Raw genomic sequence first — 16,298 nt, 5'->3', positions numbered from 1 at the left:
ACCGATGTGGGACAACTAACACACCCCCTCACGCCCATAAATGAACATCCGGAGTTTGAAGTTTACAAATGACCAAATTATATGGGCAAACACATCTTTCTCACGTCCATGAATGAACATCTGGAGCGTGGAGTTTACAAATGACCTAATTATGGACAAAACGAGTTATCCAATACATAACGATGTAATCTGAGCTCTGATACCATGTTAAAATTGAAACTTTGACATAACTCAACTCCAAAAGCTAACTCAAGGAAAGATGATTGTCCAAGACCATATGTACAACTCTCAGATATTTTATCCAATCAATATAGGACAACTAACATAAACAACTATTTTCATATTAGGGAGATTATAAAAATATATATACTTTAACAAATATCAACTCTTTCTTTTCATTTTCCTCGAGGTTCGATGGATTGTCCAATAGATTTGAATATAAAAACATTTAATCATATGAGACAAAAATACAAACTATAATGCCCTTGAATTATTTAATAATTAATATCCCCACTAATCAGCTTTAGGTTCCATAACTCACTAAATGAAAATGAATGACAATTTACTAACTCTAAATATGATGACCTCCGCACTTCCTAAACAAAAACCCAATCATTTTCAAAACTGTTTGGATGATTAATACGAGTGGCTTTCACATTCTTGGGGCATTATATGTAACATATAGTTTAATAATCTATCATTTTTAAATAAGCCAATAATGAAGATTATGTATATTGTACTTAGTATAATACATCTATTAACTACTAAGATGAAAGAAGAAGTAAATATTGGGAGAATTTCTGTATATTTACTATAAAGAGCAACATGAATTTATACAGGACATAAGTTGCGCTATTCTAGGAAACATAATATACAGAATCAATTACAATTATTGACTAATATATATATTCCTATATTAGAAAATATTATTCCTATAATCTAGCAGATTTTCTTTCTCGTAACACTCCCCCTCAAGTGGGAGCGTGTATATTGAGAACGCCAAACTTGTTAAGGAGAGAATGAAAAGTTGATGAACTGAGAGGTTTAGTAAATATATCAGCAAGTTGACAGCTCGATGAAACATGAGCAGTTTCTATGGCACCTGACTGAATACGTTCTCTAATAACATGGCAGTCAATCTCTATATGTTTTGTTCGTTCATGGTAAACTGGATTTGCTGCAATATGCAGTGCTGCCTTACTATCGCAGAACAGTTTTGCTGGTTGTGGATGTTGTACCTGTAGATCATCTAACAAATACCTAAGCCAAGTAAGCTCACATGTTATAGAAGCCATAGCACGATATTCTGATTCTGCCGAGGACCTTGAGGTTGTTGCTTGTTTCTTGGTCTTCCACGAAATAAGAGATCCTCCAAGAAAAATACAATAACCAGTTACAGATCGTCTCGTGATTGAACATCGAGCCCAATCTGCGTCACTAAATCCCCTCAATAGTAAATTCCTTTTTGCTGAAAATAATAATCCTTGTCCAGGTGAACCATTAAGATACCGTAAAAGATGATGAACAACATCTAAGTGTGGTTTTCTTGGTTCTTGCATAAACTGACTCAGAATGTGAACCGAATAACTTATCTCTGGTCTGGTGATAGTAAGATAGATAAGTCGTCCCACCAATCTTCTATAAGTAGATGCATTTTTTAACAAATCTCCCTGCATAGGTAGAAGTTTGATATTTTCTTCCATTGGCGTCGATAATGGTTTGGCACCAAGCAAGCCTGTCTCATCTAAGATGTCAAGAGTGTACTTTCTTTGGGATATTGAAATACCACTGGCAGAACGAGCAACTTCAACTCCAAGAAAGTACCGTAACTGACCAAGTTCTTTAATTCGAAATTTGGTACGAAGAGACTCTTTAAGTGCAGCAATTGTCCTGTCATCATTACCTGTTATGATCATGTCATCCACATAAATGAGTACCGCTGTAAAAGAATTGCCAGAAACTTTTGTGAAAAGTGAATAGTCAGCTTTAGATTGGCGAAAACCATCTTGCTGAATAGCAGTAGAAAATTTCTGAAACCAACTCCGGGAGGCTTGCTTGAGCCCATATAGTGATTTATTGAGTCGGCATACCAGAGGTATCTCCCCGTGTCGATGAGAATGCATACCAGGAGGCAATTGCATGTAGACTTCTTCAAGTAAATCACCATGGAGAAATGCATTTTGGACATCCAGTTGGTGCAGGGACCAATTTCGAATAGCAGCTACAGCAAGTAAACAACGGACTGTAGCTAATTTGGCCACAGGAGCAAATGTCTCCTTATAGTCAATTCCCTCCCGTCGAGTAAAACCTTTAGCCACCAAACGAGCTTTATAGCGTTCAACGGTGCCATCAGAGTTATATTTGATCTTGTACACCCACTTGCATCCTATCGGACGGTGACCAAAAGGAAGAGGTGTGAGTGTCCAAGTACGATTTTGGTCAAGAGCATTTAATTCGGCATCCATAGCTTCTTGCCATTTGGGGTCCAACACTGCCTGTTCATAAGTCACAGGTTCCACAAGAGTAGTAATAGCACAAATGAAATTGCGATATGTGGGCGAAAGTTGTGCATAAGAAATGTATCGAGATAAAGGATGACGCGTACCTGACAAGGAAGAAGACTGGTTGGAAGCAACCTTGGCCGTGTGGTAGAGATGAAAGTCTCGGAGTGTGACATTGGGTTGTTTGATACGATCTGAATGTCGAGTAGTGACAGGTGCTTGTGGTAGAACACTATTATGGGCCGGTATATTTTCATTCAAAATACTTGGAAAGTTTGGTTGGTCAATATCTTTTGGGTCAATTGTATGTGTGGGGGCTGGTTCATCTAATGTGTGTGGTAAAGGAAGAACAAGCATGTCATCTGGTTGTTTTTGAGAATTCGTATAAAACGGAAAAATATGTTCATAGAATACAACATCCCTAGAAGAAAATATTTTATGAGTGACAACATCATAAACTCGATAACCTTTTTGACCCAATGGATAGCCTATGAATATGCAACGATTAGCTCTTTGATCAAATTTAGATGTGGGTAGAAGATTGGTGGCATAACATAGGCACCCAAAGATTCGAAGATGTGAGTATGTAGGTGGCTTATTATGAAGGAGTTGATATGGTGACTTATGAGATAGAAGAGGAGTAGGTAAGCGATTTATCAAATAGCAAGCTGTTTGAATGCTCTCTCCCCAAAAATTTAGTGGCAAGTTTGCTTGAAAACGAAGGGCTCTTCCTACATTTAAAAGGTGGCGATGTTTCCTCTCGACTACCCCATTTTGTTGGGGAGTTGAGGTACATGAATGATGAAAAGTTATTCCTTTGTTATCCAAGTAATGTTTCATAGAGGTAAATTCAGCACCATTGTCAGCTCTAAGAGTTTTGATACGACATTTAAATTGTGTTTCTACCCAAGAAATAAATGATTGTAGTATTCCTTGAGTTTCAGATTTAAAGCAAATAAGATGAATCCAAGTGTATCGAGTAAAATCATCAACAATTGTTAAGAAATAACGAGCCCCACAATGAGAATTTATTTTATAAGGTCCCCAAATATCACAATGTATCAAATCAAAAGGTGCTTGAGAAGAAATTGAACTAGATGGAAAAGGCAAACGAGTTTGTTTAGCTAAAGGACAAACTTCACAAACATGCTTGGAATCAAAATAAATTGCAGGAATAGATTTACTAAGAATTTGAAGAGGACTAGATGATGGATGCCCAAGACGTTGATGCCAAAGGTTGGAGTGTTTGCGGATAGTGTGGGCCAAGGCTGGATTTTGGTCTTGTGTTAGGTAGTAGAGGCCATTATGTTGCTTGCCCAGGCCAATCGTCTTCCTCGTAGTAGCGTCCTGCACAACACAAAAATCAGGAGAGAAAATTACGATACATTTCAATGCCCTTGTTAGTTTACTAACTGATAGTAAATTAACTTTAAATTCTGGAACTCTGAGAACATCATCAATTTCTATGTCAGGTGAAATGCGTAATGAACCAATTGATTCAATATGTGCCTGACTACCATTTGGCAAAACCAATAGTGGTTGTTCCTGATATTCTTTTTGATTCTAATAATTCAACTGAGGAAGCCACATGATCTGTGGCTCCACTGTCAATAATCCAGCACAAGCCCGAAGCAGCCAAATTAACTTTAGATGATGATTTGATGTTACATGTAGTGTTTGTAAAAATTTGTGTGTTACCCTCATTGGTTTTCCGGATCATGGCTATTAATTGGTTGTATTCATCAGTTGTGAGCCTTGGACCATCATCTGTTGAAACAAACTTTGTCGTTGTCTCTGGTGCCACCTTCACGTTATTTGCATTTGAAGGGCGTTGATTAAATGGTTTCATATTCTTGCCGTGAAACTTATGACCAACTGGAAAGCCATGGAGGTAGAAACACTTTTCAATGCTGTGATTATCACGGTTGCAATAAGAGCAGTGCAATTGTGCCTTTTGTTTTTGTTCTTGATGTGCTTGAGTTGTCTTGCTATTTTGACCTACAATCATGGCATGGTGGTTCATGTTCCCGCGATTGAGAGAGACTTCAACTTGTTTTTCTTGTTGAAGAATAAGTGAATAAACTCGTCGTGTATCAGGTAGAGGCTGCATCAACAAAATTTGACCACGAATGGCCGCGTAACTGTCATTTAATCCCATCAAAAATTGCATAACCTTCTCCTTTTCATCTCTCTGATTAAGTTTCTCCAATCCTCCACACGAACAAGATAATGTCTCATGATAGGATGAGAGTTCATCCCACAAAGATTTAAGCTTTGTGTAATAGACTGAAATAGATTGTTGTCCCTGCCTATGTTCCACAATATTTTGTTTGATCTGATAGATTCTTGAATCGTTCCCTTGAGAGAATCGCTCTTGCAGATCTGCCCAAACTTCTGCTGCAGTCTCCCAATAAATTACACTACTGGCTATGTCCGGATGAATAGAATTCAATATCCAAGACAAAACCATGTCATTGCATCGTTTCCAAGAATCAAAACTAGTGTCTGTTGTAGAAGGTGGCTTGATTAATCCTGTGACCATCCCAATCTTGTTTTTAGCGCTCAAGCTAATTCGCATAGCTCGACTCCATGTGCTGTAGTTGTCTCCTTCGAGTACCTTAGAGACAAGTACCATACCTGGATGATCCGAGTGATGTAGATTGTAGGTGTCCACGGCTTCTATGATAGCCTTAGACGATGTTGATTCTTTTCCATTGTTGCCTTTGTCTCCCATGATTGTAACAATTGCGGAAGCGTTTGAAAGATTTCAGAGTCACCAGGTTCAATGCTCTGATACCATGAAAGAAGAAGTAAATATTGGGAGAATTTTTGTATATTTACTATAAAGAGCAACATGAATTTATACAGGACATAAGTTGCGCTATTCTAGGAAACATAATATACAGAATCAATTACAATTATTGACTAATATATACATTCCTATACTAGAAAATATTATTCCTATAATCTAGCAGATTTTCTTTCTCGTAACATAAGAAACTCACACTTTCAAATTCTTAATATCCGATTATGTTAAATAATGCATAATTTGGTTCGTGAGATGAAAGATATGGATAACATAGCTATTTTTTAATTTTAACTCTTGTAAAATTTAAGTCAAACACAGGATAGTGCAATTATTGAATCGAATGTGATTAAACTGGTTCTCCATATATAAAGTAATAAAAAACCGAACAATCCGATAGCATATCCAATTGTACCAATTCCAAGTTCATTATGCTGAGCATATAACCAAATCCAAGATCGTGTTAGAACGAAAAACATTGAAATGAGTTGCTATCCAGATGAAAACGGATCGAGATAAGATTGTGATCGATTTTTTTGTTTCCGATTAGTAATTTTTTTAAAGCATATTATTTATTAAAAAAAACATAACCAAAAAATTAAATCTATTTTTTTTAAAAAAAATTAGAAGTTGAAGTTGCTATCTTGATTTTTACTAAGCCCATATATATTCTAATAGAGAAATATACAGAGCAAAGTGATGATAATTAAATAATTTATGGATGAAACCAACTAATATACCATTTTTTATGTATTTATTTTTTGTGGAATCTATTTATTTACGATATATAAATAAAAAATAAATAGAAATCCGAAGTAATCTCAGAAGGAAAATTAAAAAATGGTAATGATTATAGATGGGGTCACGATTGCAATTTGTAATAAATGAGTAAATGCTGGGGCCAGTGGGAGACACAAAGCGGCCATTGTTGTAAACAAAAAGAAGACTGCGCAGCCACCGCCGCCATTTTTCCATTACTTGTTATAATTAATACTCCAATAATTTCAATTAATTAAAAACAATGAATTTTAAATAATTTTTAATTTGAAAAATAAGACGTTTGGCAGGAAAATACTAACACCCCTTAACCAAATAACGACTCCAAAAAATTTCCTTTAATTAAAATGTAGGTAAAAATTTGTGTGAGACGGTTTTATGGGTCGTATTTGTGAGACGTATCTCTTATTTGGGTCATCCATGAAAAAATATTATTTTTTATGCTAAGAGTATTACTTTTTATTGTGAATATGGGTAGGATTGACCCTTCTCACAGATTAAAATCTGTGAGACGGTCTCACACGATACCCACTCTAAAATATATTGATTTTTGGTAAGGCTGTTATTGTAGTTTTCTTGAATCTCCAACAATTATTATTATGATTTTTATTTTAAAATGTTTGATAAAATAAATAATTCCAGACAATTATATAAATATGATTTCTTAAGATTTAGCATTTCGACGGATTTAAACAGATAGAGCCGAAGGGACAGGGAAAAGGAATAGACAGAGACTTCCCAGAAAAGGTTTTCAAGTGACAAATTAAACTCAAATGTCTTCACGTGAATGTGTCCTTTTGAGTCGTAGCTAAAGCAAACGCCAATACTTTTTTATGTCAACGGTAGATCTAAAGTGAATAATTTTGTGGTTTTTTATCGATAAAATATTTAATCATGTCTATATTTATTCACATGACATGATATTACGATTTCAAAAGAATATTATTTTTTATGATTAAAATTTATATTACATGAGATAACAAATTAAGTTTGTCAGATTTATTTAAGTTTTAAAATCTATTTTCTTTTATGATTCGAGTACAAAATATTTTGGTGTCATATTGTTGTAGTATCATGAATGTTTTTTAATATATTAGCTAAATATATTCATTACCCACACAACGTGTGTGCCTCGGTGGTTAGTTTATAATAATAATGTTATTTTTATAATAAAATATAATATACTTTTTTTTATAAATGATCAAAATAATGGACCTAAGAAAACATATGGAAGGACATGTATACACAAATTTTGGAATATATGCAATAACACTTGAGTCATCAACCTCGGAGCTTCATTTTTTTAGTTCTTTTGATTAATATGTCTTTTTTCTTTCTAAATCGCTAGCAACCAAATAAGCTCGGTCCTTATAATTTGTCACATATAATAAGATACATTAAAATTTCACTGTAATTTACTAAAAATTTAAAATATTGCGTATAAATTGAATGTTATCATAAATTAGAGTTTTTTTCTTATTAAAATATAATATTTTACAAACTTTTTGTATCCCAAATATTATGGGTCCATAATAATCGGATTATATTAGAGGGAGGGTGGGCACTCCGAAATTCAAGTATAAAAAGGGGTCACTACTCTGAAATTTATACCTCAGTGAGAAAATAAATGAAATGAATGACGAAGCTAGCTTGTGACTCTCGCATCAGTACTGTGGCTTTATAGAAATTTTAAGATTTAAGATTCTCGTTCCTTTTCTCGGGCTGTCCTTTCTCCAGGCTTCTCTTGCTTTAAATCTTTTGCTTCTTTCATATTTCGATAAGATTTTCGGCCGTTGCTTTTCCAGCTTCAGTCACACTTTATTAGACCCACCTATAATTTAGTGGCCTTGGAAAAAAGCTGTGATCTTTATATTTAGAAGGGAGGAATGGTTGCTGACGGTGGCATGGCGGCGGTGGTGGTGAGAGAATATGATGCGAAGAAAGACTGTAGTGCAGTGGAGGAAGTGGAGAATAGGTGTGAGGTCGGGCCCAGTGGGAAGCTCTCCCTATTCACCGACCTCTTGGGAGACCCCATTTGCCGGGTCCGCCACTCTCCCGCCTACCTCATGCTGGTTAGTAATATCGATCATTTCCTTCATTAGTTTCTGTTAACTTTAATTTCCACCATCATTGTTTTGGTAACTCACTTGGGTTTCTGTTCTGTGGACGTCTCAGGTGGCGGAGATGGCGGTGTTGGGCGGCGGGGGAGAGGATGAGGGGAGGAGAGAAATAGTGGGGATGATCAGGGGTTGCATCAAAACCGTTACTTGCGGGAAGAAGCTCCCCAGAAGCGGCAATAACTGCCCCACGAAAGCGAATCAACCCCACCCTGTGTACACTAAACTTGCCTATATTTTAGGCCTCCGTGTCTCCCCCTCTCGTCGGTAGAGAAACCCATCCTTTTCCATTTCTTGCTCATCACTCGAATTTGTCTCACGTTATAAATCTTGTCTCATTCAACAATAGTCCACGGTTTATCAAGTGGTATTCCAAAAATGGATGGTGGCTCAACTAATTATTGTTTGCCGACTTATTTAAATATTCCTTTGGCTCATACCACGTATGATATATTAACGCAGACACTCTAAAAGAAATGAGTGCTTGCTGTTTAAAAGTTTACTTCTTTTTACATGTGGGGACGACTGGTTTTTCAGTATTAATTTGTTTAATGTTTTTTGGACGCTTGCAGGAGAATGGGAATTGGGTTGAAGCTAGTGCGGGAAATAGAGCGATGGTTCGGAGAAAATGGCGCTGAATATTCATACATGGCTACTGAAAATGATAACGAAGCATCTGTCAAACTCTTCACTGAAAAATGTGGCTACTCAAGATTCCGTACCCCTTCCATTCTAGTCCAGCCCGTGTTCGCCCACCGAGTCAAGATCAGCAAGAAGGTTGTGGTCATCAGGCTCGGCCCCGTCGACGCGGAGGCCGTCTACCGTCGGCGGTTCTCCACCACCGAGTTTTTCCCACGGGACATCGACTCTGTCTTGAAAAATGAACTCAGCTTAGGAACGTTCCTGGCCGTGCCGAGAGGGTCGTACTCCGCCGAGTCATGGCCGGGGGCCGCCGAGTTTCTGGCTAGTCCGCCGGAGTCGTGGGCGGTTCTCAGCGTGTGGAACTGTAAAGACGTGTTCCGGCTCGAGGTTCGCGGCGCGTCGCGAGTGAGAAGAGCATTGGCTAAGACTACTCGTGTGGTGGACCAGGCTTTGCCCTGGTTGAGTTTGCCGTCGGTGCCTGAAGTTTTTAGGCCTTTTGGGTTCCATTTTCTGTATGGGCTTGGAGGTGAAGGCCCAAACGCTGTTAAACTTATAAGAGCTTTATGTAGGCTGGCCCACAATCTTGCAAAGGAACATGACTGCGGAGTGGTGGCCACGGAGGTGGCTAGCCGGGAGCCGCTCAGATTCGGGATTCCACATTGGAAAATTCTATCGTGCCCGGAGGACTTATGGTGCATAAAACGATTAGGGGAAGAATACAGCGACGGAGCCACGGGTGACTGGACCAAGTCATCTCCTGGTCCGTCCATTTTCGTCGACCCGAGAGAGTTTTAGAGTTGTGCGTGGATCAAGTGATAAAAATCATCTGCTCACTACCTATGGCTTAGTTTCGAAAAATGACCTTTTTTGATTTTTTTTTTTTTAGTATTTTACTTCCATATTTTTTTAGTTCAAAGTATGTTGTTTTTGTAATATTATTATCATGAGTTGTGAGGTCCAATATAAGGTATTTGGTGACTCACAGCATTTGTTGGCAGTAGTTATCGTTGTAAAAGATAAATTCCAGCATCTCTATCAAGTAAATTTTGTAATTAAATTGGATGTGGTGGGCACACCGCACATGTGTGAGTTATCTGGGTTTTATATTTTGGTAAAACTTGTGTGAGACGTCAAGTCGTATTTATGAGACGAATCTCTTATTTAGATCATCCATGCAAAAATATAATTTTTTATGTTAAGAGTATTATTTTTTATTGTGAATATGTGTAGGGTTGACTCGTCTCACAGATTAGGATTCGTGAGAATGTCTCACATGAGACCTACTCTTATACTTTTATATCTCAACCCTAGATAATCGGGCCACTCGGGTTCTATTATTAGTTGATTTTAAAAAAATTAACAGAAAAATTTATTAAATTAAATATATAATTTTTAGATATAAAACATACAAAAAAAATAGTATATATTAGCATAATATATTACTAAAATAACACGATTTTTATTTTAATTAAATTAAATTAATAATATTATATATAAATTAAAAATTGTAAAAATACCCGACCGAGGAGCAATTTACTCCCAATAATATCCAAATTACCTGAATTTTTCGAATCGATCCGGATTGGGTTGGACACAAAGTATCATACCCAAATTCCTCATGTTTCGAATTATCGTTAAATCAGTTTTTGCTCCTAACAATATGTGTTCTGTTAGTTGCTTCGAATACATGATTTTGACTTCGATATTAATTGTAAGAGTGAAAGTTAGTTAGAGATGATAATGAGTCGAGTAGACCGACCGTTATCTCAATAATAGAACAAGGCGCCATGTGGATCCTCTCCTACGGCCTGACTTGAATTCTTGATGTTGATGTGATTTTGCACGGTTGGCCATCTTTTTCATGGCATATATTGAAAATGCGACGCATCATCATCGTATCGATAGGCCCATAAAGCCTCGATGCTATCTTTGTGAGTGACTTGTTTGGCTAATGACAAATGTTAGAGAGGGACCTTACAGAAATTTGATGGGAAATATAATTTTTTTTGTTAATGTCCAACTACCAGATTGTCCAAATGGTTTCAATACAATTTTTTCATGTTATATCATACTTTAAATCATTAATAAAACATGTAAAATCTACTCAAGAAGCATAGAATAATATGCCAAAGGCAATCATCCACTGAAAAATAGATGTAGCATTATTGGCCATGTATTCTTTTGTGGAGCAGACAAAGGTTTAATTATATTTGAAGGTACAAGCATATTTAGTGGCTCTGAGAAATTCAATCGTTTATTTATTTCCCGGATTTCATTTTCTATTATATTCTCAAATTAGAGTTATGAGTAATTGAAGTATTACATGAAAAGCTATTTTGAAATCTTTGCTCAAATTATTCGAAGAAAAAGGACCGAATTAAAGAATATTCCAAGTTCAAATATCATTTTTCTTGTATATCTTCTTTGATATGGTTGTGGATAGGGATGGCAACGGGACGGGGCGCGGGCGTGTTTGCCATCCACATCTCCGTCCCTGAATTCAATCATCACCCTCATATCCGTTCTGATCTCCACTTTTTTGGGTTCGGAGAATCCTTAAATCCGAAATTTCGTGGATCAACTTCTCATCCCCGGCCCTCATCCCCGTTTCAGAAATATTACTATGGAAAGATGATGACGGATTCAGAGATTTTCTCAAACCAAAACTTGTTATTATCTATTAATATCAGTGATAATATTAACAATATTAATAATATTATTAGTAATATCAATATTAATATTTTAAAAAATAATATTATTGATACAATAATACTATTATTTTATTATTGATATTATTTTTGAGACGGGTTCGGAGATGATGATACTATTCCTACACCCGTCCTGAACTACATCGGAGATTTAAAAAAATCTCTGAACTTGAACCCAAATCCGAAAAAATTGAGGATCTCCATTTCGCATTTTCTCCGTGGGGCCTCAAATACGTGGGAAAAGTCGTCATCCCTAGTTGTGAAATGTGCTTCTTCATAGCATAAATTGATATTCGATGCCTGAAGCTGATATGACTTTTTAATGTCGGAATAGCGCAACCTTCTTAACATATTGAAGAAGAGGTGAGGGGAAGACTGAACTTGGAACCATTACAAAATTCCAGAAAGATAGGTAACACTTATTTGCTAATAGGAAAAAAAATATATACATAAAACAATTGGAAAGAAATTATTAAAATTTTGTACCAATCATGGGAAATTGATTTTGGCGGAAATGGGAAGATGGATTGAAAAGACAAAATCATGTGAATGCCAAGTCGCCTCAATTTTAACGTATCTCATATATAATTTAATGTTCGATGCGTCTTATCCAATTAATAAACTTTTAAAAAAATAATGCAATGCATTTGACAATCGTTAAAAAAAGCATATGTACGTACCCGTCGGGTACAACCATTGGATTATTCAGTTTTTTTGTCTTAAAAATTTATCTTAATGAATCAAATATTCTTAAAAATAGATCATAAGAGTAATAATAACGTAATAAAATTTATTAAATGTCCTAAGTTTACCAGCAGTGTAGGCTAATCTGGATTTGATTTCCCAACAATGTATTTGTAATGCATTTTCTTATCATTCTGTAGCAGTTTTTAACTACCTTCTTATTATATGATTGTGACTGACATAACCACGGATTCATTTTATTATTCGGTTTGATTACTAAGAAACATTGAATAACAAAAATAATTAATATTTTATGAGAAAGATTCATGTTTGGTTTGGGAAGGGATTATGGAAGTTTTCAAATGAACGGAATTATAATCTACTGTTATTAAGTGATTTATTAGATAATCGAAAACAGATGATCCTAAATACTATTCGAAATTCAGAAGAACTGTGTCATGAAGGGGCCATTAATTGAACAATTGGAAAAATCCGGGACCCGCTTTCGAAAGGTAGGAATTATAGAAATTGATTTTAAAAAAATAGGGTGAATGTATTTGAAGAAACAAAATGATTGATCAAATAATTGGATTTATAATCTTAGTTTCTTCCGACTATCCGATAAAGTTGTACGATATAGAGAAAGAATAACACGATTTCTCAGCAAGATACATGTCATGCGTTAATCGAGAAGTACATAAAATTATGCAAGGGATAATTTTTTAATTTTTATTGTTTTGAAAAAAAACACATACCTAACATTATATTTGATAGTGTAGGAAAATATCATATTATAATTTGATGGGAGTAAGATTATTGGATGCACGTTGGCTTTGAGTTGGGAAGTGGAGTGAGCAGACAAATGAAAGCTGGTTAATATTTTTGAGCTGCTGCACACTCCAAATATGCTTCTCATTATTGGTTAATAGGGGTACTGTTCATATAGACTTGGAAATAGAAAGCACCACTTTTAAATACTTCCTCTGCTGTAAATATTTTTGTTTCCTAATTTTATTTTAGTTTATCTTCGATAATGAAAGTGACGACATTTAAGAAGCCAACTCTCTCTCGTTTGTTGGTTAACTTGATTTTATCATAAGTTCTTTAAAAAAGATTGAATTTTGTGTTTTTGGGTTAAATAAATTGTTGTACACAAAATTGAATTTTGTGTTTTGGGTTAACTATAATTTTTGGTAAAAAGTCAAACTCTTGAATCCGAGTTCTGATAATTTGTATCACAATCAATGTCATGTATTCGATTTCATGGATTATAATGAGTGCAATTATTGAGGGGAGTTGAAGATTGTTCGAGTGAAGTGATTGTCTTTGTTAAGAGAGTGATCGACATGTAAAACTTGGAATAGTGTTATTCAAAATATTGAAGTCGTACAAATAAATATTTACTTGTAAAACTTTAAAAATTGAAGGCCCGGTCATATATATTTGTGTAGTATGAAATATAACACAAAGCGAAGAAGGTGATTTCATGCTTTTGTTGTTTGACTTGTTTTATATCCATATGACTCGAACTTGAGATCTAAATCTGTCACTCAGAAGCCGAAATTCTCAGGTTGGTTCATGGTCCGCAATATAAGATACTAATACTTGAAATATGGAAACTCCACTAATAATTGGGCGGCGGAGAGCATGAATAAATGATCTGACACCAAAATGATAGATATAAAAGATACATTTTCTTTTCAAAAGCTTATAACTTAAAAAAAAAATCTAAAATTACACGTTTTGACTTAAAATAATTATGATTTAGATGACGAAGTTTCTCAAGATATGTATGAATAAGAACATAAGTACGATGAAAAGATTCGTATTACTATTATGGAAACAGTCGTTGAATGAATATTTACAAAATTCCAAAAAAAAAAAAAAACAAGAAAAAGAAGAAGAAGAAGAGAGAAATAAAAAACATCATCCCACGACACATCTAATTAGTTGGTGACTTTTCAATACAAAATGTGAAAAAATGTATCTTCGTGAAAAGGAAAAGTTAGTTGTAAATTTATTTTAATGCCGTTTGCATAAAGGATATAGTGGACGAGCGTGACAAGAGTAATTAAAATATGAGAAGCTGTCTCATCAACCAAATTAAACACTTTGTAATTTTATGTGAAATTCTTTTAAAATTACAGATTTTTATAGGCAAATTATCATAAAGTAAGCAGCCTAATCACAAAGGTAAAAACTTGTGTGAGACTGGTCTCACGGGTCATATTTGTGAGACGGATCTCTTATTTGGGTCACCCATGAAAAAGTATTACTTTTTATGCTAAGAGTATTACTTTTTATTATGAATATGAGTAGGGTTGACCCGTCTCACAAATTATGATCCGTGAGACGGTCTCACATGAGACTCACTCGATCACAAAATAGGGCATCGAGAGTTTATGTTATTGCATTGAGCTTAGTGCTTTTACCTTTAATCAAATTACTTTTGGTCTTTTAACTTAATTATGCAAACCACAAACCCTAAAATAATCTTTCCTTTTCGCGTTAATTCTGCAAATCAACTGCATTATTGGCAACTAGAAGTATAAATTAACGTGATATGGCATGCACGTTTTCTTTCTTGTAATTTGGAACCATTTCAGCAGGAAGTTCTTGACCTAGGTATTGTGAATGATTTTTGACAAACTTTTCCTAATTTGTTTCAGTTTAAGGAAATATAAAAACATGGTTTGGATTCCAAAAACCCAAAAATTGAAATGGATTGAATGTTAAGTACCCCCAAAGAAGAATGCACGTAGAGCATTTATAGCTTATAGGTGGTTTAGGTACGAGGAATTGTGGTTCAAAGAAACGGTGGTTATCCTTTTTCAAGTGTCCCTTTTCGCATTGTCAAAAGTTGTCCTTTTCCATCCATTTGATAGAGTTGAGCACCCTCTACATTCTTAAATTATAACATGAGAGTAGATGAAAATTTTCTTTCATCTACAATGTGGTGAGTTTACTTTGTATTTTTTACATCGGGTTCCAATTAAATTTCCGCTTAATTTTTTTATGGCAAACACTTGTGTGAGACGGTCTCATGGGTCGTATTTTGTGAGACGGATATCTTATTTGAGTCATTCATGAAAAAATATTATTTTTTATACTAAAAATATTATTTTTTATTGTGAATATCGATAGAGTTGACCCGTCTCACAGATAAATATTCGTTAGACCGTCTCACAAGAGACCTATTCTTTTTTTTATTACACAACCTTATTGATGGGTTGTGATTTATCATTTCTTTATCTACATTTGGAAAATTATTTGAATAATTATATTAAGTTTTTGTCCTCTAACTTGAACTTTTTTGATCTTGTTATCAGCTGATTCATTGGAGTGATGATGTAGCATTAGAAAATGAAAATATGTCACCGAAAATTGCTGACATGTCAAATACAACACCAATAATTCGATGAAAATAGACTATTTTTTTGTTAAAAATAAATGTAAACTATTTGTGTGAATTGATATGCAATATAACAAAATTGATATTTTTTGTATCATATGATTTTAGACCAAATTTATTTAGAACAAAGTTTTTACATATTTTAGATAACATAAATAATAAAAAAATTCTTTGATAGCCGTAGGAGGTTGCCAAATATGATTTTAAGGGAAAAAAATAGTCCTTGGTATAATATATCATAGTGGTCACGTTATCCAACAAATTGTTGCAGCATGTTAGTGGCCTAAACTTTCAGACCACCTAGAAACTAAAAATTTAAAAAATGATATATAATTTAAGCCCAATAGACTTACAAAACCATGTGGGTACTTTTTTGTGGCCCGAATTCATGTCCAAATTGTTCGGTTTGGGGTGGTGCCCTGCTTTCAATAATTTCACAAGTCAAATTATTGAAAATGAGTCCATCTTACTTTTCTTGGAAGAAACCAAGACATATTATCTAACGTCCGATCTATTTATACAGTTGAAATATTTATCTAAATATAATAATTTTATTACTCAAACTAATAATTTTTCCATATTTTTCTAATTCATTTTGAAAGCCAAAAGTTAAAAATTTACTAAAATAGACTTTTATTAATAAATTGAGCG

General features: G+C 34.7%; 2 protein-coding genes across 2 annotated transcripts; one reads left to right on the top strand and one right to left on the bottom strand.

The window, feature by feature from the left end:
* Nucleotides 1-971: 971 nt before the first annotated feature.
* On the bottom strand, nt 972-5,305 carry LOC140805634 (uncharacterized). The gene is made up of 6 exons (XM_073161893.1): nt 4,921-5,305; nt 4,090-4,806; nt 3,648-3,848; nt 2,091-2,495; nt 1,663-2,009; nt 972-1,404 (listed from the first exon to the last, which is right to left on the bottom strand). The coding sequence occupies exons 1-6, from the start codon at nt 5,233-5,235 to the stop codon at nt 972-974; spliced, it is 2,418 nt and encodes an 805-aa protein (XP_073017994.1). The 5' UTR covers nt 5,236-5,305.
* Nucleotides 5,306-7,686: 2,381 nt separating this feature from the next.
* LOC140806134 (probable N-acetyltransferase HLS1) lies at nt 7,687-9,873 on the top strand. Its single transcript, XM_073162624.1, has 3 exons — nt 7,687-8,156; nt 8,260-8,468; nt 8,774-9,873. The coding sequence occupies exons 1-3, from the start codon at nt 7,971-7,973 to the stop codon at nt 9,636-9,638; spliced, it is 1,260 nt and encodes a 419-aa protein (XP_073018725.1). The 5' UTR covers nt 7,687-7,970; the 3' UTR covers nt 9,639-9,873.
* Nucleotides 9,874-16,298: the final 6,425 nt, after the last annotated feature.

The sequence above is a fragment of the Primulina eburnea genome, chromosome 11, assembly GCF_022965805.1.
Source record: "Primulina eburnea isolate SZY01 chromosome 11, ASM2296580v1, whole genome shotgun sequence".
NCBI classification, from domain to species: Eukaryota; Viridiplantae; Streptophyta; class Magnoliopsida; order Lamiales; family Gesneriaceae; genus Primulina; species Primulina eburnea.
The sequence above is the reverse complement of the archived record's forward strand: the minus strand, read 5'-3'. Positions and strand labels throughout refer to the sequence as shown.

Bases quoted from the DNA above. Each gene is read 5' to 3' on its own strand.
- LOC140806134 (XM_073162624.1), top strand. From the start codon at position 7,971: ATGGTTGCTGACGGTGGCATGGCGGCGGTGGTGGTGAGAGAATATGAT. The intron at 8,157-8,259 runs GTTAGTAATATC...TGGACGTCTCAG, and splicing joins CTCCCGCCTACCTCATGCTG to GTGGCGGAGATGGCGGTGTT. The intron at 8,469-8,773 runs GTAGAGAAACCC...GGACGCTTGCAG, and splicing joins CGTGTCTCCCCCTCTCGTCG to GAGAATGGGAATTGGGTTGA.
- LOC140805634 (XM_073161893.1), bottom strand. From the start codon at position 5,235: ATGGGAGACAAAGGCAACAATGGAAAAGAATCAACATCGTCTAAGGCT. The intron at 4,807-4,920 runs GTAATTTATTGG...GAACATAGGCAG, and splicing joins ATCCGGACATAGCCAGTAGT to GGACAACAATCTATTTCAGT. The intron at 2,496-3,647 runs GTTTGTGAAGTT...ACTTATGAACAG, and splicing joins TTTATTTTGATTCCAAGCAT to GCAGTGTTGGACCCCAAATG.